This window comes from Vicugna pacos, chromosome 9, assembly GCF_048564905.1.
Source record: "Vicugna pacos chromosome 9, VicPac4, whole genome shotgun sequence".
NCBI classification, from domain to species: Eukaryota; Metazoa; Chordata; class Mammalia; order Artiodactyla; family Camelidae; genus Vicugna; species Vicugna pacos.
The window spans coordinates 2,294,947-2,321,931 of record NC_132995.1 but is presented as its reverse complement, the minus strand read 5'-3'; the positions used below and the strand labels follow the sequence as shown (position 1 = coordinate 2,321,931).

Sequence of the window (26,985 nt, the reverse complement as noted above, 5' to 3'; positions counted from 1 at the left end):
ACGCAATAATAAACTAAGGGCAGCAGTTCTTTTTACGTCTTAATTGCTGGTTCCTCAGGCTCCCGCCGTGCGTTGACTAGCCAGCTGCTGGGTGTGGCTAGAGCAAGGCGTGGTGCTCTCTGGCAGGTGAGGCGGGCGTCTCTGGCCCAGATTTCAAGTGGGTTCTCGAGGTCCTGGTTGACTCTCCAGATGTCCTTATCTCACAGTGGTGCTTCTCTCTTTACTCTGGTGTAATGAATCCACAGGGTGATACCTGTCACTTTAAGAGCTGTTGGGATGGTTAGTATAACTGTATAGGGGCCCCTCCAAGAGGGTTCAAGGGGCTCCTTTCTCCAATCTTTTATTCAGACTTGATCTCCCAGCTCATATGGGTGTAACATTGTTCCCATTGAGACTGGGATCCCATCAGTTATCCACCTATGGGTTTTCCGCATAGTTTTCTCGGGACCCTGCATTTGCTTATGAAGTTCTAAGCTTCCTACCTCTCTAACTTTTCCTCCTAGTAACATCAGGGGAGGGGGATTCCTATATAGGATTTCAAAAGGGGAGAACCCTGTCTTGGACCAAGGGGCATAGAGTACCCACTGGAGAGTCATGGGCAGAGGATCAGTCCAAGGTAGTTCAGTTTCTTAGCCGAGGTGTATCATCTCCTGTTTTAGGGCCTGGCCCGTGCGCGCTATCCTCCCTGAATGCCGGGGCCTGTAGGCTTCATGTAGATCCCAGCAGATGTTTACTGTTCTTGCCACCTGTACTATTTCTGCTACGAATGCAGGTCCATTGTCTGACCCTCTGGTTAATGGCATCCCAAATCTGGGAATAATGTCTCTGAGTGAGGCCTTTGTTACTCCTCTTGTTCCCTCAGTCCGTGCTGGGTGTGCTTCTACCCATCCTGAAAAGGTGCAGATAAAAACCAGCAAGTAGTTGTATCCTCTGCTGGGCCCCATTTCTGCAAAACCCATTTCCACATCTTTAAAAGGAGCCTGGCCATAGCGCTGGATTTCTCTTGGTCCACTTGACCCCCATTGTGCATTATTCTGAGCACATACGAGGCAGCGCTGTGAGACTGAGGAATGGAAGTTGAGGGATCAGACAGTACTGTCCCAGCAGGGCCTCTAGGGCAGTCTTTCCCAGGGGGGTGAGCTCATGCTGTTGAAGGACCACCTGGTGGGCTAACCGTTCAGGTAGATATATGCATTTGTCAGGCATCACCCACCATCCTTCCTTTCCACTGGGTCCTCCTTTAGTTCTTGCCTGAGTTTTCCTCTTGGCTGTATGCTGGACATGTTGACAGCAGTTGGGGTGCTGGTCGAACCTTTGGGATGGCCCCAAGACCTCTGGCATGGCCTGATTCACTTGCCGCTTTGTGCACAGCCTGATCTCCTAGTTGGTTGCTTCTGTTTATGGGGTCACTTCCCTTTATGGTGTCCATTACAGTGGATGATTGGCAGGTCTGCGGGCTCCCAAATTGCCTCTCACTATAGTCCATGGGGGACTTGTCCGGCTTTTGCATCACGGTGGTCGCAGACATGCTGGTTGGTTGCTTTGCCACAGCTCGCAACCCATGCGAGAGGGCTCTCCGCTATGTCCGCAGAGCCTCCCGTCCGGCTTGGGAGTTATTGTTCCATTCTGCTCTTGTGTCTGGGGCCGCATCCCGGGCCCATTCCTCCACATCCATGGTTCCCTCTGGGGCCTGCTCTTGTAGCCACCTTTTAGTTTCTGTTATGATCTGCTTGCTTTCCTTTGTACTGAAGAGTGTCAGGAGCAGCTGTTGAAGGTCATCCCAAGTCAGCCGGTGGGTCTGGAAGACGGACTCTAGGTGGTCAATCATGGCCTGGGGTTTTTCCGAACACGGCAGAGTGTGGTGTCACCAGTTCAGGAGATCCATTGTACTGAAAGGCTGGTAGTACAGGATGGAGTGGCCGGGCTGTACGGAGCCATCATCGTTCACTTGCTGGGGCTCTTGGGTCTCCTGGAAAGGCTTCTGGAGGGTGGCTGCTGGCTAGGCGGCCTGCAGGGCTGAACAGAGATTCCCCACCTTGGGCTTTCAGCTCAGAGCCCGAGGCCACCGTGGCAGTGCAGGTGGTGGACCGTCCGGTAGAGGCAGCTGTGGTGTAGCTGCAGAAGCAGGAGGAATATTTGGCAGGGGTAGCACTAGCAGTTCTTCAGGGTTGTCCTGAACACTGGCCTCATGTCTTTTTTCATCTTTAATGTCAGGACCATGAGGATCTTATACTGTCCCTGACCATTTGCGTAGACCCGGACCCACGGAAGCAAGGTTTGGGCGATCGTTAGCCAAGATTCAATATATGGGAATGGGTCGCGAGGCCCTGGGGGCGTGGTGATTATCCAGTGGATGGCCCCGGCAGCTGACAGGTCGAGTGTGCCTTCCAGGGGCCATCCCACTCCAAAGGTGGGCCACCCTGACTCGCACAACGTGCGCAATTTTTTTGGTGACAATTTCATAGTTTCCTAAGAAGCCCTTTTTGAAATTTTTAATCATGCATTCCAGAACTGTCGGCTTTGATTTTGAGGATCCCATTACTATTAGCTGACAGATTTTATGGCCTACAGGTGTGAGTCTGCTTCTGGCACTGAGGACTGTGACCCCAGTATCTTTGTCCCACTCCTCAAAACAGTGGTGTTCTCAACAAGCTGGCTGCCTCACTGGGCCTAACATCTATCTGCTTGGCTGAAAGTGCTGCCGATGGGGTGGAGTTTCCACGATAGACAGGTAACCCTGAGACTCCCCCAGGCCTAGATGAGCTCTAGGGGGTCCCTGTATAGTCTTTTTATAGCCTGAATTGACAAAATATGAGGCCAGGATGGATGGCCGGCAGTAGAATAAATGAACCAAAATAAGGGGGGGGGGCCCTCAAAACAGACTTCCAGCCAGTCCTGGGTTGGCTCCCTCTGGCTCAGGTCTCGTGGTCTTAATTTTAGACTGAGTAGTATATAGAGGCTGATGAATCACGACAGGGTATTCTGGGGGACTGATGACAAGATTGTGTCAAACTCTTTAATGTAGTCTCATCTTAGTCCCTAAGGGCACAGCGGTCATTTACTCATAGGCTGTTCTATGTCCCTTTCTCTCCCCATGTAGCCACCCTGTGCCGGTGTCGCAAACGAGACAAAGGGAGGGTTTTCACTGCATCCGCCCGGCCATTCCCCTCACTGGGATGAAGGTGCCTCTTAGCTTTGGCGGTTCAGTATAAACCGCTGACTCCGATCGATACCCCAAGGGGCCGATACCGCCACGAGCCGTATGAGGTCACCACGGAACTGCAGGTTGGGACTCGCTCGAACTCCATAGCAGAATTTCGTGGAGCTACAAACTCAAACGTGATCGCATGTTTTTCAGGCCGCACACACACATAAGAACACAGAGATTATTTGCACATTCCCCTCCCTATCACAAGGGCGTCTCTTATCTAACCTAATCTAACCAGATCTCCCCATCAGACTACCGTCAGGCAAGGAGCATAACCAGATCTCCCCGTCCGGACTATCGTCAGGCGGGCAGCCTGGAGGCGGTGATCAGTCTCTTCTGTCCACTTGGACAGAACCTGAATGCCCTAACCTAAATACAGACGCTTCCCAGGGTTCCTACCTTGTTCAGCTGTGTTGCTTGGTGAGTTGGTCTGTCCCTCCACTGAATCCAATTGGCGCAGTCGCCCAGAAGACTGAATCACTCTGCAAAGGAAAACCCAGAATACTGTTGGGTGGCACGCTGCCTCGTTCGCTTTTGGAGCACCCGACCTCCAGGTCGTTGCTCCTCTGTCCCGGCAGCTCAAGGGGCCGGCACGGTTAGAATCTCACTGGGGCCCCCGGAAATACTGTGGAAAAATGTGTTACAGCTCAGGTGTGACAGCAACCTGGATCTGGGTGAGACACCAAGCAGCACTCAGAGAACCGGAGAACTCACATTTACTACACCAGCACGCCCAGAAGAGTTAACACTCCAAGTTCTGGATCCCATCTGTAGGTCTACACAGGCCTTTATAGGCTGCCAGTTTTACACTTTGCAACATCATATGCAAATAAAGTATAACAGAAGTTGACCAACCAGGAACAAGCTTTGTAGAGACAGACCAATCAGGAGTGAGAGAAATAACCAATCAGAAGTGAGAGTAATAGCCAATCAGAAGTGAGAGTAATAGCCAATCAGAAGTGAGAATAATAGCCAATCAGGAGTGAAGGAAACAACCAATCAGAAGTGAGCTCAGGGAACCAATAGAATTTTAAGGGTAAGTAAGCCGTTTCAGAGGCAAAAAGCGAGATAGAGCCTCTGGGCCAGGGAACCCATGGTGCCAGCAGGAGAGCAGTGGCCCTGCTTGGGGGGTCCTGCCAGTCTTCTTATGGGGCTTCCCGCCTCACTCGCACGTAAAGGTTATTCCTCACTTTTAATATCTGTGTAACATTCCACAGTCCTGTAAGTTACTTAGTTGGTCTTGTCTTGATGGTCATACAGTTCCTTTCCAGGGTTTGCTAGTACTGCTGCGAAGAGCAGCGGTGTGCCTGCGCGTGTATGTGTGCGTGCGTGTGTGCGTACGTGTGCACTTGCATGTGTGCGTGTGCATGCGTGTACGTGCGTGTGCGTGTCTGGGGGGCGGCACACTTTCTGTAGAGGGCCATAGAGGTTACATCTGAGACTCACGGGCCCTGCAGCCGGTCACAGCTCGGCATGGCCGCTGCAGCGGGAAGCAGCTGCAGGTCACACGTGCATGAACAGCAGGACTGGGTTCCAGTGAAATTTTATTTAGGAAAAAGGCTGCTGACAAGCTCTGGCCAGTGGGACGCAGCCTGCAGGACCCTGAGGAGACACATTCTGCGAAGAACACGTGCATGGTCAGAAATGTAAATTCGCACGTATGTATGAGTGTCTGACTCGGATACGTTGGGTTTTCTCCGCACCCCGCCCCTTGTGCTCACTGATTCAGGCCGTGCAAAGACGCACAAAGCTCGCACAAAAGAGAAATTCAGCGACGTGTGGTTCAGAGAATCGCAGACCAGGGTTCACGTTTACCTTGACGGGGAAACTCCCACAGAGAGCGTGAAGGCATGAAGCTTCTTTCTGCTTCTAGAAGAGCTCGGAGACAGCCACGGACGGTGATCCTCGCAGGACCGCAAGGGGCTGGGAGGACCTCCTACCTTGTGAAGCTGCCGCTGGCCTGGGCGGAGCGCAGCCCCTTCCGGGCAGGTTCTCCTACGTCTTCTGCTGCTGTTGCCGGGAGGGGGCGCCGCTCGCAGCCACCAGCCTGGCCGGCTGACCTCGAGAGGCCGGCTTCCACCGCCTGCGCGACGGCACTGCTGTTTCCCCGCTGAGAGGAAGCGCACACGGGAGTTTTCTGGGGCGTTTCCCGTTTGGGCTTTTCCGTGAAGAGGAGCAAGGAAGGCTGAGTGCGCTTTCTGGCGCCCTCCTGTCCCGGGCGACACAGCAGAAACGCCGCCAGGCCTTGCGGCGCGTGGCTGAGAGCGAGCGCCTCCGCGACGGGCGGACTGCTTGGCGTTGCGCTCCTGCCTGTACGAGATGCGGGCGGAGGCTTTGCCCGGCGGGCCAGGCCTCCTCCCCAGACCCTGACTTTTCCATCGTGAATGATGCCGACTTGGCGGTTTCTGCTTGCTGCTTGAAACGCTGTTCTGGCTTGAGGACGCTTCGCTTTTCTGCCCCAGATGTCTTCAGAGAAGAGACTGCAAAAAGCTCCATGTGAGTCCGTCCGCTGATGCTCTGTCTGTGGCCTCGTCAGCCTCTGTCCGCATCCGCAGCAGGCTCTGCCGATGGGGGTTCTGACACCGGCTGCTGGTTAGGAGCTCACCGTTTCCGGCGAACAGAACTCGGCTCAAGTTCTGGCGTGCATTTTACGAACTGTGTCACCCTGTCCGTGGGACTTCTTCCCGTTCTTCATTGAATTTGCCTCATTGTAAAAAGGGCAGTAAGTTACCTACCACACTGCGAGGTGTTGTGAAGCCTGACTATGAGAATCCACGCGAAGTGTGCTCGCTACACCCCTCAGGTATTACCCACTGTGTGCTTGTAATTAGTATTTGTGCCATTCCCATAGGACCACACTCAGATTCTTTCTCGACTTCCCAGCTAAAAGTTACCTCTTAAAAAATGTATTCTAAAATTCTTACAGATTTTAACTCGCTTAGTGCTCATAAAACATCGCTATTATCGTCACGTTACAGGTGAAGAGACTGCGGCAAAGGGACCGTGTACGCTGCCCAGGTTAGGAAGCGGTGAAGGGCAGGTCTGAGCCCAAGCAATCTTACCCAAGACTTGCTACGCCGGATCACCCCAAGTTTCACTGTAAAACCTCCTGCATGTAAGGCAAGGTTTCTCAGCCTTCGCCCCATTGACATTTGGGGATGAAAAATCCTTTGGTGCATGGGGCTGTTCTGTCCTTTCTATTTTTGCAGCATCCCTGGCCTCTATCCACTAGACGCTGTAAGTACCCCTTCCCCGAGTTGTTGCATCCCAAAATGTCTCCAAATATTGCCCAATGTCCCACAGGCACAGGGACACACCGCCCCTGGTTGAGAATCACAAATGGTAGGTGAAGATGACCTTGACCTCCCTGACTAAGGCGTCAAGTGTCTCATGTTCAGGAAGATACTGTGTTATGATGAAATGCTGTGAATGGCTTGGGGCGACTGTTCATCTGTGGAAAGCATTTCCTTTCTCCTTCCTTACAGGCCAAATTCCAGTTTCATCCGCTGGCATCATGTCTGTTCTGTGCTCACTACAAATGAGAACCTCAGAGAGCTCTGAGTGAGTGACAGTCACCTCCATGGGGTGGCCTTTGTGATTCTGTGTAATCAGCTCAGACATCCCAGCTGTCACCTTCAAAAGCTTCAGTAAGTTGGAGATGCACTTGGACTCGAGTCTATTGTGGACCTAAATTAGTCTCACCTCTAGCTTTGGGGCGAGGCCAACTGCTGGAGCAAAGAATTGCAGTCCAGAGCAGACTCCATGTGCCCGCCTCTCTTGCTGTCTCATCTTTGCCCCTATTCCTCACAGTAAAGTGGGTTTCTCAAGGTCACAAAGCTATGAAAGGGCAAAGCTGGCTCTGAGCTTAAAGCTCACCAATTGCGGAACTTCTCCTGGGGGTTCCCACACCTGCCGCTTCCTTCAATGCCTGAGCAGCATTATGTCAGCCAATCCTTGAGGGCCAGTTGGGTGTCAGACTTTGTACTAAACCCCAAGAATAAAATGGGGTTTGGAGTTATAGTCCTGACCTCAGGGAACACATGATCGAGGATGGCATGGTTGGTTTCCTGTTTCCTCATCATAAAATGTATGGACACTTCTCAGTGGAAAGTGGACGTGAAAGGAATGGGAGAAAACCTGACTCTGGCTGCCTGCAAAGTCACCCTAGTCTGGGACCTTCAAGCGCCCTCTTACGCGATGTGACGCTGAAGGATTGCAGAGGGAGGGAGGGGTACGCAAGAGCAGCGCTCATCTGAGATGCGGCGCCGCCGTCCCCACCATGCGTACTCCGCACCATGGTGCGCTGTCTTCCAGATAAGGGCGTTAGGGCCAAGGCTCCCTGGCATCTGAACATGGGATGTGTCTCCGGGCAATAAAATGCAGGCAGAAGTGCCACTTCTACGGCACAGCTTTCAGAAGAGACGGGGGTCGCTACGCATGCATTCCCCCCATTTACTGGCTAAACGCTGACGCCACAGACAGAGGGAGCCTGGGTCTGTGACTGTGAGGGGGAGGGCTTGCCACAATCTCGTGTCATTAGGATGGAAATACTGCTTCCTCGGGTCTGGGGTGGGGCCTGAGAGTCTGCCTTTCTAGCCAGTTCCCGGGTGGTCTGTCCAGGAAACATGCTTTGAGAAGCACTGATGTAGAGCAGTGACTCCTTAATATTATCAGCATGTTAAAAAATCAGCTGAGGACCTGTATAAAGTTCTTAAGCCCAGGTCAAGCCCCAGACCAATTTGTCAGGATACTCCATGCTATTTCAAAGCACCGCCAACACATAGAACCACTGTCTTAAAGGAAACCCTGCCGCCCCCAGTGTCAGTAAGACCCGCATTAAACCAGCACACGAGGGAAAAGACAAACCTTGAGTCAATCTCCTTAAGTTTGGGAGTGTGTCACACTGGACAGTATTAGCCGGGGTGTCCCAGCCTCTGCACTGTTGGCGTTTGGGGCTGGATAATTCTTCATGGTGGGCGCTGTCCTGCGATGTTCGATAGTGTCACTGGCCTGTACACCCTAGGTGCCAGGATCTCAGCCCCTAGTCTGACAAGCGTCTCCAGCGCTGGGTGATTTTGCCCCCACAGGGGCTGGCTGGAAGGCTGGGAACCACTGGGCTACGTACAGGGGTTGTGAAGTGAGCGTGGCGGTTAATGACAGTCGCAGGACACAGGCAGAGACGGTGCTCGGGCTGTGTTCTCGGGTTTGGTGGGATGACACCTGTCTACGATTTTCTCTGCTTTCACAGTATGGATAATGTCTTCTTTCCCTGTGAGAGCTGGCTTTTCTTCGACGTGCTCACGCGCAGCCCGCACTTGAGAACCCGGAGCCTCAGCGGCGCAGCGCTGTCCTGGGAAGACGTGAAGCTGCTCTGTGAAGCCTTGCGCGCCGACGTGCAGCCTAGAGGAGCTCCCGTAAGTCTCCGCGTTCACCAGCAGCGCTGACTTGGCTTCAGAAAGGACTGTGCGTCCTTCTATCTGCCCACTTTTATCCTGTTTCCTGTCCTCTAGAGGCAAACGTAACCCCCTCTGAACTTGAGACTAGAATATGGGAGTTAAAGTTTCTAAATCGGTAAAACCGATTTGGAAGACAATTGGCCTGTATTCGGCCTTCACAGCATCTGGTATTCTGTGTAGCCTAGAAATTCCACTTTGAGGTGTACATTCAACAGAACCGCATGCGTACGCTTGCTGAAAGACGGGTACTAAAACGTCCACGGCAAGTACTCACAGTACCTGAAAAACGGAAATACCGACTAACAGCAAGTCAGGTAAGAGAACTGTGGTTAGATTCTCGCTTGCTGGGAGTGGACCTGCAGCCGTACACAGCCATCTGGGTGAATCTCACAGACCTTCCTGAAGAAAAGGAACCAGTCTTAAGAGAATATCGTATGGTTTTGTTTATGTAAAGTTCAAAGGTGGGCAAGACGATGGCATTAGAGGTTAAGAAAGTGATAGCTGCGAGCGGGTGGGGCCCTGTGGTGTGGCCAGGGCCGCGTCTCCTCGGCCCGCACCCCTGCAGCCCCCCGCCCAGGGCGCCAGTAAAGGTCCTCTCGATTGCCAGGTGCGCCTCGCTGGGCTGATCAGCTGACCGGAGAACAGATCGCTGAATTCAAGGAAGCTTTCTCCCTATTTGACAAAGGTGGCCAGCGGCACCATCCCAACAGAGGAACTTGGAACCATCATGAGGTCACTGGTCAGAACCCAACAGAAGCCGAACTGCAGAATACGATCAACGAAGTGGGCCCTGGTGATAAGGGCACCACTGACTTCCCAGAATTTCTGACTGTTGGCCAGAAAAACAAAAGACACGGACAGTAAAGAAGAAATGCATGAGGGATTCCAATTCCGATAAGGGTGGCGGTGGCTACACCAGCGCTGCAGAGCTGCGTCACGGCGCGACCAACTGGGGAGAAAAACTAGCCAAGGAGGAAGCAGGTGAGATGATCAGAGAAGCGGATGTTGGTGGAGATGGACACGTCAGCTGCAAAGAATTCGTGCCGATGATGACTGCAAAGTGGGGAGCTGCCTTCACCTCCTGTCCCCCTCTAGAAGAAGCACATGGAATCTTTTCCTTACCTCTTGCCAAAAAAGGAAAAAAGAAAAGAAAAAGAAAGCAAGAATAGGAAGTGACGGACACGCGACCTGGACCCTGGTTACACAAGGGCGTTCAACCCGTAGGAACTCATCAGCCAACACTTCGGGTTTGTGCACTTTCTTGTACGTAGCGACACGTCTAGATTACTTTTTTCCAATCCAGTAAGGATTCCTTAATACTTGTCCTCTCTTCACCGTCTTTTGTGCCCACATATTCAAATATTTCTCCGTTCAACTCATCTGTCATTCTCTGAGCTTCAGTCAAACACACAATGATGCAAACCTGCCATTTTAGTAATAGCTTTATAAAGACATAAGCCACATACGAAACTCACCCTTTTAAAGTATACAGTTTAGTGGTCTGCGTGTGTATTCATAACAACGTGCAACCATCACAACTATGCGATTTTAGAACATTTTGATCACTCCAGAAAGAAACCTCACGCCCATTAGCACTCGCCCGCATCCCCGTCTCCCTGGACACCACTAACACGTTCAGTCTCGGTGGATTTACCTGTCCTGGCGTCCCATATGAACTGAGTCATACAACATGCGGTCTTTTGTGAGTGGCTTCTTTCACTTAGTAAAAAGTCACCTAAGGGGTAAAGGAGTCGGGCGGGGGCTGAGTTTGGAGAACAGCAAACACGAATGAATACCTTAAGAGTAACACCTGATGTGGGTCAAGCAACCGAAAACAACCAGTGTGGCCGTGTCTGGGACACAAGGACCTAGGAACTTGTAGACCAGGTGATGTATTCTGAGCTTTTTCCCTGAACGCTGTGAGAAGTCCCTGGGTGAGTTTAAGGCAGGTACAAATAATAATGGAGTTCTTACGTGTCTCAAGCCGTCTCTTGTTGTGGTCTGGAGAACGGGTGATGGGGATAAAGAACACAGCGGGGCACCAGTGAGGCTCTCAAGCAAACCCGTGCTTCCTGACTCAGAGGATTGGCGAGGAGAACGGATCAGGGAAACAGGAAGCAGTGGAATGTGACAGCTTCTGTCTCCTGCAGGGTGGCAAGGTGCTGCCTCTCAGTTGATGACTGTAGAGACTTCAACAGGATCTTACAGACCAGCAGGAAGCTGAAGCAGCTGAACGTGTCCTACAACTGCTTGGACAAAGGCGTGCCCGTGCTGTGCGAGGCCCTGTGTCACCCGGACTGCGCTCTGGCGGTCTTGGAGTAAGTGAACACTGGGAGGGGCCCCGGTGGGGGACCAAGGCAGCAAGCAGTCTGAACTCTGGCCTGTTGACTAAAACCTATGTATTGACGGACGCCGCAGAGCAGAGACTTTTAAAGTGTAAGCCTACGAGTCAGAAGGATTTGGGTCCCACTGCTGGATTTGCCACTTGCACACCGTCATCTTGGGCAAACCACTTAAACTCTGTCAGCTTTAATTTGCTTCTCTGTAAACAGAGGGAGGGTGAGAATTCTGCCCTAGAGGCCTTGAGGAAGTTGAGGTTGTACAGAGCACCTGTCGGCACACACGAGGCACGTGCTATGGTTCCGCAGGTGGTGGTGGTGGGGTAACGTGCCTACGACGCGCACGGGTACTTCCCGTGGCGGCGGCGCTCGCTGACTGTAACGTGGGGTTCGGTGAGCTCTGTCGTACCGCTTCCCTCTTCCCCCACGCGTGTGTCCCCACAGCTTAGTTTACTGCAGCCTCAGTGAACGTTGCTGGGAAAAGCTCTATGAAGTTCTTCTGTTTAACAGACGCTTGACCCACCTGGACCTCACGTCAAATGTCCTGAAGTTTGAGGAACTGCAACTTCTCTGCAAGGCCCTGAAGCAGCCAGGCTGCCCCCTGCAGTCGCTGTGGTCGGCGTCTCTGAGGTCTGCTTTGAAGGCCACGCCTCCATCCCAGGGGCCTGGCTGGCCGGGAAGGCAGCAGGAACTGAGGAAGGCCGTGCAGGCTGAGAAGCACAGCTGACCCTTGAACAGGGCACTGTGGATTAATCTGCATATAAATTACAGTCTGCCCTTCGCATCCACGGTTCCCCCACATCCACAGATCCGACCACCACAGACCGCGCGGGGCTGTGGTACTTACTGCGGAAAATGCCCACGTGCAGCTCAGGTCCACGTTGTTGGAGGGTCCCCGGTACGCGACTCAGATTCTTGGCGCGATGTTCAAGTGAACAAACCTGTACCTCGACTCCTGTGTCACAGAGTTAATACGTTGTAAGGCGTCATTCAGCAGGTGCACCTAAGGGCTGAGGGAGAAGGAGAGGAGTTCGGCTGGGCCTGAGGGACGGGTTTATGGCTAGATGGCTGGCATGGGTTCTACAAGACACATGAGTTTTGTCAGGCAGAGAAGGAGAACTGAAACTCCAGGTATAAAGGCTAAACGTGGGGATGGGGCATCTGATGACCTATGTGGGAGTTAACGTGGGTAGAAGAAGGGACGCTCTAGGAGGAATCAGGGCAGGGAGAGAGTAGTTGGAAAGGAGACAATGAAAAGACTCCATTTCAGGTTATAAAACTGAGAAACATGTGGGTAACCTGGTGGTGGTGTTTTGGATTTATCATTTCATCACCAGATGTCTCTTTCTCTGGAAATCAGGAGACTCTGGGGATTCAGCAGTTATTTTACCTAACCCACCAACAAACCTCAGAGTTTAGAGCTTCGCATTCCTTGCATGGGGAGTGTGACGGAACGTGAGAAAAGAGCCGGACACAGTCCTGATCTTGTCACAGTGGGTCAGGCCACCCAGCTCAGTCCTTGAACTGGAAGCCACTAAAAATATCAGACATGATTCTTTAACATTCAAAGCACCTGGAACTCAGCTAGAAGTAGTCTGTGAAGCAGAATAAATGTAGGCCACTTGAGGCTGCCCAAAAATCCTTGAGAGAGGTTTTTTAAAATAACCTTAAATGAGCACTGCCCGTAGACACCCAGAAGACAACTGCACGCCTTCCCCGGAGGCAGAAGGTAGGAAAACAGGATCCTGGGCCTCAACTTATTCCTACGATGATCTTTCAAAGTCAAGAAACACCATGTAGTTAAAATAACACAAAGCATTAAGTACAAGAATAAGCCAGAACAAACACACCTTGCAAACTTCAGAAATTACAGTGACCAGACTTATGTATATATAACGGGTCACTGCACCTGAGACTAGCACAACACTGTAAATCAATTATGCGGCCATGAATTTTTTTAAAGAAAATAAAACAAATTATGCTTGCTATGTTTAAAGAAAAATAACACGTTTAAATACCTTAAGGGAAAAAAAGCCATAAAATAAAATCAGCAAATTGAGAAAAATAATAAAATAGGAATTATAAATATAAGAGCAAAACCTTGGGTTGAACAGTAGACGAGACAGAATTAAAGAGAAAATTAGTAAAGCAGAAGGTAGGTCCTAACTACGCAGAAGGCAGAATGAAGAGAGAAAAAGATGTGAAGCAGAGGAGGGTATGAGACCTGCAGGACAGAACAAGATGTTCTAATGCATTTAATGAGAATCCCAGAAAGAGAAAATATTTGAAGAAGTAATGGCTAAAAATTTTCCAGAGCTGATGAAAGATTCCAATCCACAGATCCAAGCATCCTTACTTGCCCCTCGTACGATACATAATGGTGAAACTTCAGATCGCCAGATATAAAAATACTGATCTTAAAATATCCATGATGGTGTGGAGGGCTGGGAGGAAGCCGTCATGTCTAAAGAAAGGACAGAAATCGTCGAATGAAGACTAACAGTGGAACCCAGAGGGCAGTGCCATGAGACCTTCATAGGCTGGGGAGCAACGGGCAGCCTAGAATTTTATAACCACCCAAAATCATCAAGAATGAGGACAAAAGCATATTTTCCAAAAAATAAAAACTAAGTTCCCCACCATCAGATCGTCACTCGGGGCAATTCTAACGGACGTCTCTCAAAGGGACGTGAACAATTGCAGCTGGAAAAGACGCTGAGCAAAGAAAGTGTAGATAAATCCACACAAAACACGGGCTGCTTACAAAAAATAATACTGCCTGTATGTAAAGGATTCAAAGGCAAGAACAAAATGTAGAGCAGCAATAACAGTATGAATGAATGTCCTAAAGTCCAGAAAGAGGCTGAAGGTGTTGATCGACTTGAGATGCTGACAGGTCAAATGTGCATATCGACGCTTCTAACATCCACATTAGAAGAAAACCAGGCGGTATTGCTAACTCCAAATTCAGCAAAAGAGAAGATGGAATTCTGTACACATATAAAATCCAAATAAAGGAGCAGGTATGAAAATATAAACACAATAGGACAGATTTAAAATCAAACACATCAGTAATTGTTTGAAACAGAAAAAAGATCAAGAGTTCCAGCTAAAAGACCAAGATTGTCATGCTGGATTTTTTTTTAAACTAATGTTTATAAATGACATTAAAATGTAAAGAATTTGTGGTTGCACATTGTAAATGGAGTAAATGTCACCGAGTTGTTCACTATAAATGATTAATTCTGTTATGCAAATTACACCTCCATTTAAACAAAAAACCAGACAAGAGGTGAAAGGTTGGAAAAAATTTACAGTGCAAATATTAATCTAAAGAAAGTTTATGCAGCTACATTAATCAGACAAAATAGAGTTTGAGGCAAAAAGTATCACTGACGCGTCACTGGGACTGTGGTATTTATCACCCTACTCAAGTGAACTCTAATTCTCACGAGGTGAACGCCACTCCAGTTGCCCCGCGGGCAACACGGGGCGAGGGGCGCCGAGCCTCCACGCGGTCAAAGCCCGACGTCCGGTTTTCCGGTCGCCCTCCTGCAGCTCTGCGTCCCCCGCTAGGCTCCCAGGCCCAGCCGCCCTCAGACCGGGCAGCGGCGCCGGGGGAAGCCGTGCGTAAAGCGGGCCCACGCAGCTCAAACCCACGTTGCTGAAGGGCCGGCTGCACTTCCCACGCAGCCGCCCTGAACCAGAGAGGAAGTCATAACGGAAAGTGGGAGACACATCGAAGTGGAAAAGGGCACACCTCACCACGGACTCAAGGCGTGGGGCTGAAGTCCGTGCGGCTGCTAGAAAAACAGACACTGAAGGACAGTGGGGTACTTACCAGCCTTAAGAAACATTTTAAAATGGCAAAGACAATCCCAGAGAAGGACGGAAGGAAACAAAAAACGAGAGCAGCAATTAATGAAACCAAGCAAACACACGCTAGAAACGATCAAAAGGCTGAAAGCTGTTTCCTTAGAAAGACAAACACCTACCTTGTATCCGTGCTTTGAAAAGACTAACGAAGCCACGTGTGTAAAGTCAACTTCCCAGTGGCCACGGGTTTTTGAACTAAACAGGGGGAATTAATTTTAATAGTTAAATTTATGTAACTACATATCAAATATCCCTTCGACGTGTGATCAATGTAAAAATGAGTAAAGAGACATTTTACATTTTCGTACTCTTTGAAATCTGGTGTGCGTTTCCTACCACAGCTCGCCTTGCTCCAGGCAAGCTGCGCCTCAAACGCCCAGCGGCCACACGGCGCTGCGGGCGACCGCACGGGACAGCATGGCTCTGCGTCATGAATGGGAAAACAAATGTTACCACAGATGCTACAGATGTTAAAAAGATGACATGATGAGCAACTGCATACAGCAAACCTGAAAATTGAGGGTTTTTTCCCAGAACTCATTAAGTTTTTAAAATAATGTCTTATCCAAACTTAAGAAAAAATAGTTTTAAACCATTAAAGAAATTAGATCAGTAGTCAAATATTTTCATTAAAAAAAGCCTCCAAGCTCAGAAGTCTTCATCAGTGACTGCTACCAGATACTCAAGGGGGAAATCATTCCCGTCTTAAATTCTTTCACGTTGAGGAGGGTAGGAAGCACTCCGCACCGCCTCCTGAGGCCAGCATAATTCTGATACCAGAAACCAACAACGTAGGAAAGAAAAGCAATAGGCCAACGGCAGTCATGAAATTAAAAAAAAAAACACTGAACATATATAAGCAAACAGAATTCAGGAATGTATTTTCAAAAATAAACATAATGACCAAGTTGAGCCAGTTAATCCTAAGAAGTAAAGCTGCTTCAGAATTAAAAAGATCAGTGTAATTCACCATCATAACTGATTAAAAATAAAAATCACTGTCATCCGAAACACAGAAAGGCTCTGAACTAAAACACAATATCCACGTTTTATAACAAGTCTTGGAAACTTAGTAATTGAGAACTTCCTCGAACCAATAAGGAACGTGTTCAAAAACTCTAAAGCAAATATTTATTTAATGACGAAGAGATAAAAGCCTTCTCTTCTGTGTCAAGAAACAGGGAAGAATGCTGGCTGTAATCACTCCTATAAATCGTAGCAAGGGCAGTAAAGCCAGAGGAAGAAAGTATAAAACACGTAATCCTTAAAAGCAGAACGCGAAAGAAGAGATACCTATTTCCAAGCAGTGTATATAGAAACTGTTTTTACCCTGTAGCTCAGTTATCAGGATTGAGTCTAACAAGCTTCCTCCAAACAGTATACAAAAAACATTTCCTACAGACCAAAAAGAAAAATAAACTGATGGAATTATAGCACCGTTTACAGTAGCATCGAAAAGGAATTGGCAAAACAAAAAGACTGAAAAAGAAATCACCTAGGAATAAAGCTAATATGACCCCTGTTAAACATTCGCAGTGAACATCATCCAATGACAGTTAATACAGGACAGGGGCGAGGCAGCCCGTGTTCAAGGCCTGAAATGCTCAGTCTGCTAAGACGCCAACTCTCCACACATCGAGTTTAGTTTCAGCAAAATGCCAACTGAAATGAAATGTTTTGTTGTGTTACCCTTGAAAAGTGGGTTTCAAAATGTGTATGGAATTTGCAAAGGGTCAAGAATACCTTAAATGCCTAAGAAGAAAAGGTAGGACGCTTTGCTCTAAACATATGAAAAGATTGTAAAGTTACAGAAATGAGAGTCACGTGGAAATAGATCAAAGCCAGAGAAGAGAGAGCCCACATGCAGACACATCCATGTGTGTTCAGACGTTGCACTGCGGACAGTCTGGCACAGGCGGTGTAGGGAAAGGGCGCACCTTCAGCAGACGATGCCAGGACGGCTGATGACCTACCCCTCTGGATGACAGAGTGTAGTGCTTTGCCATCTTTCCTTCCCTGATAGCCAACAAAAACGTAGTAACGTGGTAACACTACTATTTCCTTGCAGGGTGTTGCAATGTCTTACCACTGCCGATGGCTGTCGAGAGCTTGCCTCAGTCCTTAACGTCAATCAAAACCTGGCAATTTGCAAATTGGGTGCAATGATATAGAAGATGTTGGCGTGAAGCTGTTGTGCAAGGGTCTGACACATCCCAGCTGTCATGTAGAGACACTTGGGTGGGTATCCTCCAAGCCATGGCTGTGTCCTCCTGGGTGGCAAAAGATGGAGGGTGGATGGGGAGAAAGAGGAAAAGGAAGACCCCGCCAGGGACAGGGAGCAGTTAGCTGCCGTGGCGTAACACTCTGTTCCAAAACGTAGAAGCTTCAATCAGTGGGCACGTCCCACTGGTGGCTGGCTCTGCTGCTCTCTGACTGGTGTGCTCAGAAGCCTGTGGTTTCCTGGGTCGATCTGGGCGGGCCTCACCACCAAGTCCGGAGGTCGGGCAGCGCTCTGTGAGCTGGAGAACACATCTGAGCCGCACATCTCTGGCATCCAGCTGGGCAGCCGGGGCTTGCAGACGCGGCATCTGTACCAGTTTGGTGGAGCTGCCTTAACAAAGGCCCACAAACGGGGGGCGTAAGGAGCAGAAATGTACTTCCTCACTGTTCTAGAGGCTAGAATTCCGAGCGCAGGCTGTCAGCAGGGCTGGTTCCTCCTAAGGTCTCTCTCCTCGGCTTGCAGACACCTGTCTTCTCCCCGTGTCCTCACACGGTCTTCCCTCTGTGTGTCCAAATCCCCTCTTCTTGGAAGGGAGCCAGCCGCACTGGATTCGGCCCCATCCTAACGACTTCATTTTAGCTTGACTGGCCCTGTAAAGGCCTTAAGGCCAAACGTGGCTGCATTTTGAGGTGCAGAGGGTTAGGGCTGTAACAGGAATTTTTGGAGGGACACAGCCTGTAACAGCTCCTCAGGGGTTCCAGAGAGCAAGAAATGCGCGTGCTGTCAGCTCAGATCTCTCGTAACCCGGCTCCCACTGGGTCGTCTAAGCCAACGCAAACCATAGGTCCCAGCCAGACCCAGAGGGCAGTGGGGAAACAGACCCTAACCTCTTGTGGAATGAGCTGCGGGGTCACAACGCCACAGGCTCAGAAGGGAATGGACAATCGTGGCCATTTGTACCATCTGCCACGGAGCAGCAATCTGATGTCAAAAATGCTGGGCTGTAAGCTGCTGTCCTCAGGGGCTGTGGGGTGAGCCTTGGCTAGATGGCCAGCTCGCGCTCCAGCCCAGTGCCACCCGCCTCACCCCGAGGGCAGGGCGGCCGCTCACCGTGTGTCTTCTCTCGCAGGCTGGGCTACTGCAAGTTAACCAGCGCCTGCTGCCAGGACCTCGCTTCCGTTCTCACCAGCAGTAAAACTCTGAGGATCCTGAACCTGGGTGGAAACCCCTTGGACCTCAGTGGGGTGGTGGTGCTGTGTGAGGCCTGAGACACCCCGAGTGCACCCTGCAGGTTCTCGGGTGAGTGGACGCCTGCTCCCCTCGAGTGGGGCCGTCCCGGGACTGAGGAGGGACTGACTGGGGCCCGAGGTGTGACCTACAACCGTCTACTGCATTCAAAATGCAAGTAATGTTCCCTGTCCGGGAACCCCTGCACAGCAGCTGACTGGGAAATGCTGGGCCCCCATAAACGCTGGCACTGGTGCTGCCACAACCACATTATGACCTAAGTTTAATACGCGCATATGTATAACTACGAAGGTAGATTATCATCACGTTTAGCATAGTTTATGTTTATACTAAAGTTATTACATATTAAAATAAAAATTTAAATCTCAAAACTGGAAGAAAAAAATTTACTATAATAAATTATAATTAGGCTTATAAACTATATAATTATATATTTCTATTATATAATATATAATTATTTTATAACTATATATAATTACACATAATTATATTTATGTATATATTTGTACATAAATATAATGTATATAATATAAAATCTAATATAATAAAATCTAATAACATGTAATTAATAAAATATATAATGTGTAATTTTTATTACAATTATATTTATTACAGGCTTATATAATTTAAGTCTGTAAGTAGGTATAATTTGTAACATAATTATATGTGTTATACATTCATTATATAGTATATATTATATATAATTATACATATAATTATATGCATAATTTCTATGATGTTTATTACAGGTTTATATAAGTATGTAATTTGTAATATAATTATATGTATAATATACATTGTATTATATACAATTATATGTATAACACACATTACATGTATAACATTATATAATGTATAATGTATATTATATAATTACATATATTATATACAATTGTATGTATATTATATATTACATGTATAACATATAACATCTATTATATACTTACACATGTTATATATAATTATATGCATTATATATTATACAAATATATATGTTATACATAATTACAAAGTATATAAGCCTGTAATAAATGTAACTGTAATAGAAATTACACATGTAATTATATGGATGATTATATAGTATTTAAAATTCTAAATATACTATATAATGTATTTAAGCTTGCAAGTCTATCGTTATAAGCATAATTATAATAAAACTTACCTGTATGATTTTATCAGATAGATGTTATGTAGTAGATAATGAACCCTTAGCGTCTCTCTCTCTCTCATTTATTTTCCCCTTTCAAGCCTCTATGAGACCGAGCAGTTGTAGTAGCTGTTAGGCTAAAACCGGGGTAACTCCCGCACCGAGATCATTACCGTCTCCGTCTCATGAAGATACGGGTCCACCCCTTCCAAGCCCATCCCCGGAGCCTACGTCTGGCTGTCCCGGCGGCACGACCTCGCTCCCGTCGTCCTTGCGCTGGGCTCCCAGTGCAGGTGCCACGGCTGACGGCTGATGTCGCGGGACCGTCTGGATCCTCTGTTACTTCCTCAATCACGGGGGCCGGTGCTGGAATCCTGGCTTGTCCATGTTCAGTCCTGTAGCCCCAGGCAACATCTGTCCTCTCTGACTACCCATCTTGTACCTTCAAAACAGGGGAAATCATTCAACATGGCAATTATGAAAACACACATTAGATAACACGACAGTGATGGAAACCCACACAGGAGTTCCCGTCCCCTCTGCACCGTCCCCCCGCCGTGGGCGGCCTTGCAGACAACTGCAGCAGGACGACCGGGAGCGTGAAGGACGCTCCTTCACTCCCGCAGAGCGATGGAGCTGCTGGGGACAGCTGCAAGTACACGCATACCAACAGAGAAGACAGAACCAAGGCACACTGGTCCCTGACCCTCCTGTTCCATTCAGAGCAACAGTACAACGCCACGTGCAAGTGCGGGGCCCCAGAACCAAGCTGAGGGACCTGCACCCTGACTCTTCCACTTGCGGCCGTGTGACCCTGGGCCCGTTCCTGCCCGGCCTGGCCTCCGTGTCCTCATCGCAAATCAGGTCACTAACGGTGCCTCCTGAGGTGGTTGTGGAATTTTAATGAGACAGACATGTAGAGCCCTTAGCAGGGGGCCAGGACCAGGCACTCAGATAATGGAAACTTGCTGGTTTTACTTTTTAAAAATAAAAACAGCTTCAGCCCGTCTCTCAAGCTTCCGCTGACTTCTTGTGCCCAACCCCAGTGTTTAGATGGAACCAGAGCCAGCTGCTACCAGAAATCTGGAGCGCCGTGTGTGAGCCTCTCTCCCTCATTTTGTGTTTAAGCGCCATTGAGTTGAGAGCTTGAAACTGGCCATGGCTGGAGAAAGCACATCACAGAAATGCATGGTGCTGCAAATCGGGGTTTATTTTTTTGAGCGTGAGCCAGGTGTTAAATGTTTACTAGCACACCACTGCATGGGAGGTCTGTCTTTCTTCTTAGAGGCTACGTTACGTCCTCCTAGACTTGTCCATGAAAGAAAGGATGGAGAAAGATGAGGTGCAGAGAAGGGGAAAAAAAGGAGGTATGAATTAAACAGAGCTGCTTTTATTTTTAACCAGGCTGAAAAAAGAGGAACTTGATGAGGAAACCTGGAGATTTCTGATGGCCGAGGAAGAGAGGAATCCCAAATGGACCATCATAGGTGAATGATGGAGCAGAGACAGGCCGCGAAGGGCAGAACCCTGACCGTGAGCAAGCTGAACTCACTCTGCCTGCAGAGCACCTGTGCGGGATGTGCCTCGGAGCCCTGTTTCACACCTTCTCTGCACCCAGGAACTGCAAGTTACCGATGCTCACACCAGCCCTGATTCTTCTGCCCTCCGCCCCGCTCAGATGTATTTCATATATTGTGTATTTATGTGATTTTCATTTGCTGTGTGGCCGTGGGCAAGCCACTGAAAGACCTTCCAGGTGGAATTTCTATCCTGTCTCAAAATGACATTTTAAAGACTCAATAAAGTCTTATATCATAAAACATTTAATAAAACCTTTTACTGGTTTCCACTGAAGTAGAGATGACTCACAATGTTACGTTAGTTCAGGTGTTCAGCACAGTGGTTCGGCATCGTGGCAGGTTGTACTGCTGTTACAAGATAACGGCTCCGTTTCCCTGGCTATACGGTATATCCTTGTGGCTTGTTTATTTAATACCTATTAGTCTGTGTCCCTTAAACTCAGACCCCTAATTTCCCCACTTCCCTCACACCACTGATAACCACTGGTTTGTTTTCTGTGTCTGTGAGCCTTTCTGTTTTGCTATATACATTCATTTGGGTTATGTTTCAGATTCCACCTATGACTGCATGCAGATTTCTCTTTGACTTCTGTCCCTAAGCATAGTATTCTCTAGGTCCATCCCTGCTGCTGCAGATGGCAACATGTCGTCCTTTTCACGGCTGTGACATTCCATGTGTATACACACCGCATCTTCGTCATCCACGCATCTGCTGACAGGCACTTGGGTTGGACACACGGCATCTTCGTCATCCACGCATCTGCTGACGGGCACTTGGGTTGGACACACGGCATCTTCGTCATCCACGCATCTGCTGACGGGCACTTGGGTTGGACACACGGCATCTTCGTCATCCACGCATCTGCTGACGGGCACTTGGGTTGCTTCCGTGTCTTGCCTATTTTAAATACCGCTGCTGTGAACACTGGGACGTATGTATCTTTTTGAATTAGGTTTTTTGTTTTCTTCTGGATGATATACCCAGGAGTGGAATTGCTGGATCACACGGTAAGTCTCTTTAGTTTAAGGAGCCTCCATACCATTTTCCACAGTGGCTGCACCAATTTACATTCCCACCAACACTTGTCATTTGTAGACTTTCGATGATGGCCATTCTGACGGGTGTGAGGTGGTATCTCATTGTTGTTTTGATTTGCATTTCCCTGATAATCAGGGATGTTGAACATCTTCTCACATGCCTGCTGGCCATCTGCATTTCCTCTCTGGAAAAAATGTCTATTAAGTTCTTCTGCTGTTGTTTGATTGGGGTTTTTATATTGAGTTGTATGAGCTGTTTATATATTTTGGACATTAACCCCTTGTCTGTCACATCATTTGCAAATATTTTCTCCCATTCCATAGGTTGCCTTTTCATTTTGTCTATGGTTTCCTTTACTGTGAAAAAGCTTTCAAGTTTCATTGGGTCCCATTTGTTTATTTCTGCTTTTCTTTCTTTTGCCTTAGGAGAAAAATCCAAAAAAAAAATGTTGCTATGATTTATGTCAAAGAGTGTTCTGCCTGTGTTCTCTTCCAGGAGTTTCATGGTTTCCAGTGTGAAGACCTTACACTTGGGTCTTTAATCCATTTTGAGTTTATTTTTGCATATGGTGTAAGGAAATATTTTAATCTCATCATTTCACACATAGCTGTCTAGTTTTCTCAGCACCACGTTTTCTTTTCACCACTGTATATTCTCGCTTCCTTTTGGGGAGATGAGTTGGCCACAGGTGTGTGGGTTTATTTCTGGGCTCTCTGTTCTGTTCCACTGATCTGGGCCTGTGTTTCTTCCACCCCCTCGCTTTCAATCTGTGTGTGTGTTTAGCCCAGAAGTGAGTCTCTTATAGGCAACATGCGGAAGAGCCTTGCCTTTCTGTTCAGTCAGCCACCCCGTGCCTTTTTTGTTGACGTATAGTCGACTTACAACGTCGTTGGTTTCTAGGGCACATTTGCCTTTCCTACTGGGACTGTCCCCTTCCTGCAGACGCCTACTTCTTTTCCGTTGAGAGACGACCCCTCGGCGTTTCTTTCAGGGTAGCTTTAGTCTTGAATTCACTTAATTTGCTTTTCTGAGATGCTCTTGACCTCTCCTCCTGTTCTAAACGACAGTCTTGCCAGGCGGAGAACCCTAAGTCGACGGCTTTTCCTTTGAATAGATCGTGCCCCTCCCTTGTGGCTGCCAAGCTTCTGCAGAGAAATCAGCCGATAGCCTTATGGGAGGGGGGGCTTGTAAATGACCATTTTCATCTTGCCGCCCTTTAGAATTCTCTCTTTAACTTCTGCCTTTTTACCTGTGATATATCTTGCTGTTCATTTTGCTTGGGACCCTTTGTACTTCCTGTAACTGGGTATCTGTCTCCTTCTTAAGGTTTGGCAAGTTTTCAGCCACAGTTTCCTCAGAGACACCTTTGACCCCCCTTCTCTCTGCCTCTTCTCTTTCTGGAATGCTTGATGCTCCCGCAGAGATCTCTTCACCTGCTTTTACCTTCCTGTTTTCCTTTCTGCCGTCCTGACCGGATGGTTTCCATTATTCTGCCTTCCAAGTCACTTACACGTTCATTTGTATCATTCAGTCTGCTGTTCATTCCTTCGGAGGCATTTTTTGTCACTGAATTCATTTCTGATTGGGCCTTTTTTTAATTTTCTGGTTCTTCGTTAAAATGCTCAGTGCTCAGATCGATGCTTTTCCCTAATTCAATTAACCCTTATTACCAATGCTTTATTTTTTACTTGGTAAATTTTTTTTTCAGGGGTTTTGTCTTCCTCTTTCAATTTAGAGTAGCTCCTTTGTCTTTTCCCTTTGCTTGCCTTTCTCTGCGTCTGTGAATTTAGGTGAAACAGTACAGGAGTATTTCACTCCGGAACACCCACGCCACCGATCCAGGAGTTAAGACAGGGAAATCCAGCAACCCAAGTGTCCATCAGCAGACGTGATCATCCACACAATGAGATATTACCCATCCTCAAAAAGCAAGGAAATTCCGACACACTCTGTAACACGGATAAACTGTGGAGGCATCATGCTAAGTGAAACACTCCCATCACAAAAGGACAGATTGCGTGCTTACACTTCTGTGAGCTATCCAGAGCAGTCAAATTCGTTGAGACAGAAAGCAGAACGGTGTTTGTCAGGGGCTGGGGAAGGGGGTGCGGAGAATGGGGAGCTGGTGTTTCACAGGGACAGACCCTTAGTTCGTAAAGATGAGAAAGTTCTGGAGACGGATGGTAGTGATGGTTTTCACAACTGTGTGAACAAACTTAGTCCCATGGAACTGGACCCTTTATAATGGTTAAATGCTGAGTTTTCATTAAGTCTATTTACCACAAAAAAAAATCATTAGAGAAAAAGATCAGGAAAGTTAATCTCTCATCTGTGAAATGGAGGAAGGGGAGGACACCCCGCCAGGGTTTTTATGAGACGGAGGTGACGGGATAGAAAAGCCGAAGAACCACAGAACTTACTCCTCTAGCTGATCCTTAACTGTCAACGGGGCATCCATTCCCACACCCAAAGAGGCCGCTGACTGTTCCCCCTGACTGGGTCTCTTTCCCTCAGAAGTAGAGGTCAACAAAGGAGAAGGATGTTCTGATGAAGTACTGGGGTCCACAACATCTAACTTACGAGGAGAGCATCTTGAGAGATGGCGGGATTCAAGGAGATTATCGATCTAAGAGTGGTACTGATTCCACGCTTACCACACACTGAGCCTTACACACATTCTGTGTAGTTTTTGCAACATCTGGGGTAGGTGCCATCAGACCCATTTTGTAATGAGAAGATTGGCTTAACAGGTATATGCGGCTGCTTCCTAGCTGAGCAGCAGCAGTGCTGTGATGAAAACCCACTGTGATGGTTCCATTCCGTAGAAGCCGTTTGTCTTGCCATATCCAACTTTGGGGAAATCCTTTCCTCCCCCATCACTCTTGTTTCTTTCTCACAAAGGGGATTCCGTCTCTTTCTTCTGCCCTGAACTCATCCTGCCTTGTTCCCAGATGCACCCCGATCCTGGCCACATCAAGCCAAGCTTTCAGGATTGCAAAGTAGTGCACGAGGGGAGGAAATGGGGTGTGAAACATGGGGAGGGCGGGTACCAGAAGAGGAGAGATGAACAGTGCTGCTACCGCCTTCCCCACTGATCATGGGCGTGAAGTTAGAGCACAGCTGGTCACAAGCTAACTGCTTCTTGGGCCGTGGGCTTGATGACCCAGAGTGAGCCCAGAGAGCAGGTCAGCCGTCAAGGGGCCTCCAAAGTCTGCTGATTCCATCACCTCTTGTCCTGAATCGCCGTTCCCCTTCCAGGTCGGGTAGACCTACTGTTGATTTCCCAAGCCCTCCAAAGTCACTATGGCATTACTGGGATGTGGCTGTGAAAACCTTTGAGCGTTCTAAAAGTTTTGTTTTAAAATACTTTGATAAAATTGAGGTAATTTCCTGACAAAGTCAGGAATTCTAGAATAACAAAATTCCTAAAACATTATGAAAATAATAATCAAGAATCTGTGGATCCAGCATTAACAAAAATACTGCTGCATTACTATTTACAACAGCCAAACCATGGAAACAACCTAAATGTCCATCAACATATGACTGGATAAAGAAGCTGCGGTATATTTATACACAATGGAATAGTACTTAGCCATAAAAAAGAATAAAATAATGCCATTTGATGCAACATGGATGGACCTGGAGATCGTCATTCTAAATGAAGTAAGCCAGAGGAGAAAGAAAAATACCACATAATATCACTTGTATGTGGAATTTAAAAAAAAAAACCACAAATGAACTTATTTACAAAATAGAAACAGACTCACAGACCTAGAAAACAGACTTCTGGTTACCAGGAAGGAAGAGGGTGGGAAGGGATAAATTGGGAGTTTGAGATTTGCAGATACTAACTACCATATATAAAACAGATAAACAACAAGTTTATACTGTACAGCACAGGGAACTATATTCAATATCTCATAATAACCTATAATGAAAAAGAATATGAAAATGAATATATGTGTATGTATGACTGAAGCACTGAAGCACCAGAAATTGACACAACACTGTAAACTGACTATACTTCAATTTTCAAAATTAAAGGTAAAGAAATTTTTTTTAAATCTGCGGGGTGTTTTTAAAGAAACAATGAGGAAATTTTAAGATAGTCTTAGATTTAGGTTAACAAATGGGTAGTTTGTCAGATTATAAGAAATAACACATTCCCATTCCAACAAGCAGAAACCCAAAGTGAGTCACAGATGACATGGAGATTGCGGCAAATGTACATCTTTGATTTTTTTTTCACTGTATACCCTGACAGTATTTCCTAACTTAGTTCACATACCTCTCCCCACTCTCTCTATCCCAGTTTCCATCTATAAGTAAACAGGTAAATCAAATAGGCAGATGGAGGTGCAGAAGGAAGAAAAACATTTTCAGGACTCTCAGTTCCACTTACATCTAATAGTGAGGGAACGCGGATGAAGGCCCACGGCATTCAGCTTACTGGAAGATCCCACTGGGTCTTGTAAGGCATGCTGACCCTTACAATACAGTTGGATTCGAAGACCAGTCATTTGCCTCTCAACTTCTAACCTGTCGCAAAGCACGGTCCCTCAGCATCCTTGTTTTTAAATCAGTAGAGTAGGGACGTGCCTCCTACAGGGTTTTTGGGGATTGAGACACTATGAAGGTGTTCCATGAACTACGAAATTCAAAATAAAATATCCAGCTGTGCCCTGAGACTAATTCTGGTAGATTCTGCTTGTGGAATAATAGAATAAGAATCTGGTGTTAGAGCGGGGGGGGGGCAGAAAATAACACTTTGATAGATAAGCTCCTGTTCTTCATACACATTATACCCAGCGTGGGCCCCACGTTCCCCAGTATCTTCAGGTGGGTGAAACACATGTTAGCAGTGACAG

The 26,985-nt window shown here is 47.7% G+C and overlaps 3 protein-coding genes across 3 annotated transcripts in view; 1 reads left to right on the top strand and 2 right to left on the bottom strand.

The window, feature by feature from the left end:
• The window catches only part of NLRP9 (NLR family pyrin domain containing 9), a 48,064-nt gene extending 44,099 nt beyond the window's left edge, over positions 1 to 3,965 (bottom strand). The window contains exons 1-2 of the mRNA XM_072968334.1: positions 3,923 to 3,965; positions 3,608 to 3,690 (exon numbers count right to left, since the gene is read on the bottom strand). The gene's annotated coding sequence lies outside the window, so the exon portion shown is untranslated. The remainder of the gene's footprint in view (positions 1 to 3,607; positions 3,691 to 3,922) is intronic.
• A 4,232-nt stretch (positions 3,966 to 8,197) lies between these two features.
• On the top strand, positions 8,198 to 17,110 carry LOC102542429 (NACHT, LRR and PYD domains-containing protein 4A). Its single transcript, XM_072968870.1, has 5 exons — positions 8,198 to 8,277; positions 8,608 to 8,622; positions 10,815 to 10,982; positions 11,514 to 12,000; positions 16,948 to 17,110. The coding sequence occupies exons 1-4, from the start codon at positions 8,198 to 8,200 to the stop codon at positions 11,728 to 11,730; spliced, it is 480 nt and encodes a 159-aa protein (XP_072824971.1). The 3' UTR covers positions 11,731 to 12,000; positions 16,948 to 17,110.
• A 2,413-nt stretch (positions 17,111 to 19,523) lies between these two features.
• LOC102542180 (NACHT, LRR and PYD domains-containing protein 13) overlaps positions 19,524 to 26,985 on the bottom strand; it is a 38,222-nt gene continuing 30,760 nt past the window's right edge. Inside the window, exon 13 of the mRNA XM_072968333.1 lies at positions 19,524 to 19,937. Within this exon, the coding sequence (XP_072824434.1) occupies positions 19,885 to 19,937 (53 nt within the window). The 3' untranslated portion in view covers positions 19,524 to 19,884. The remainder of the gene's footprint in view (positions 19,938 to 26,985) is intronic.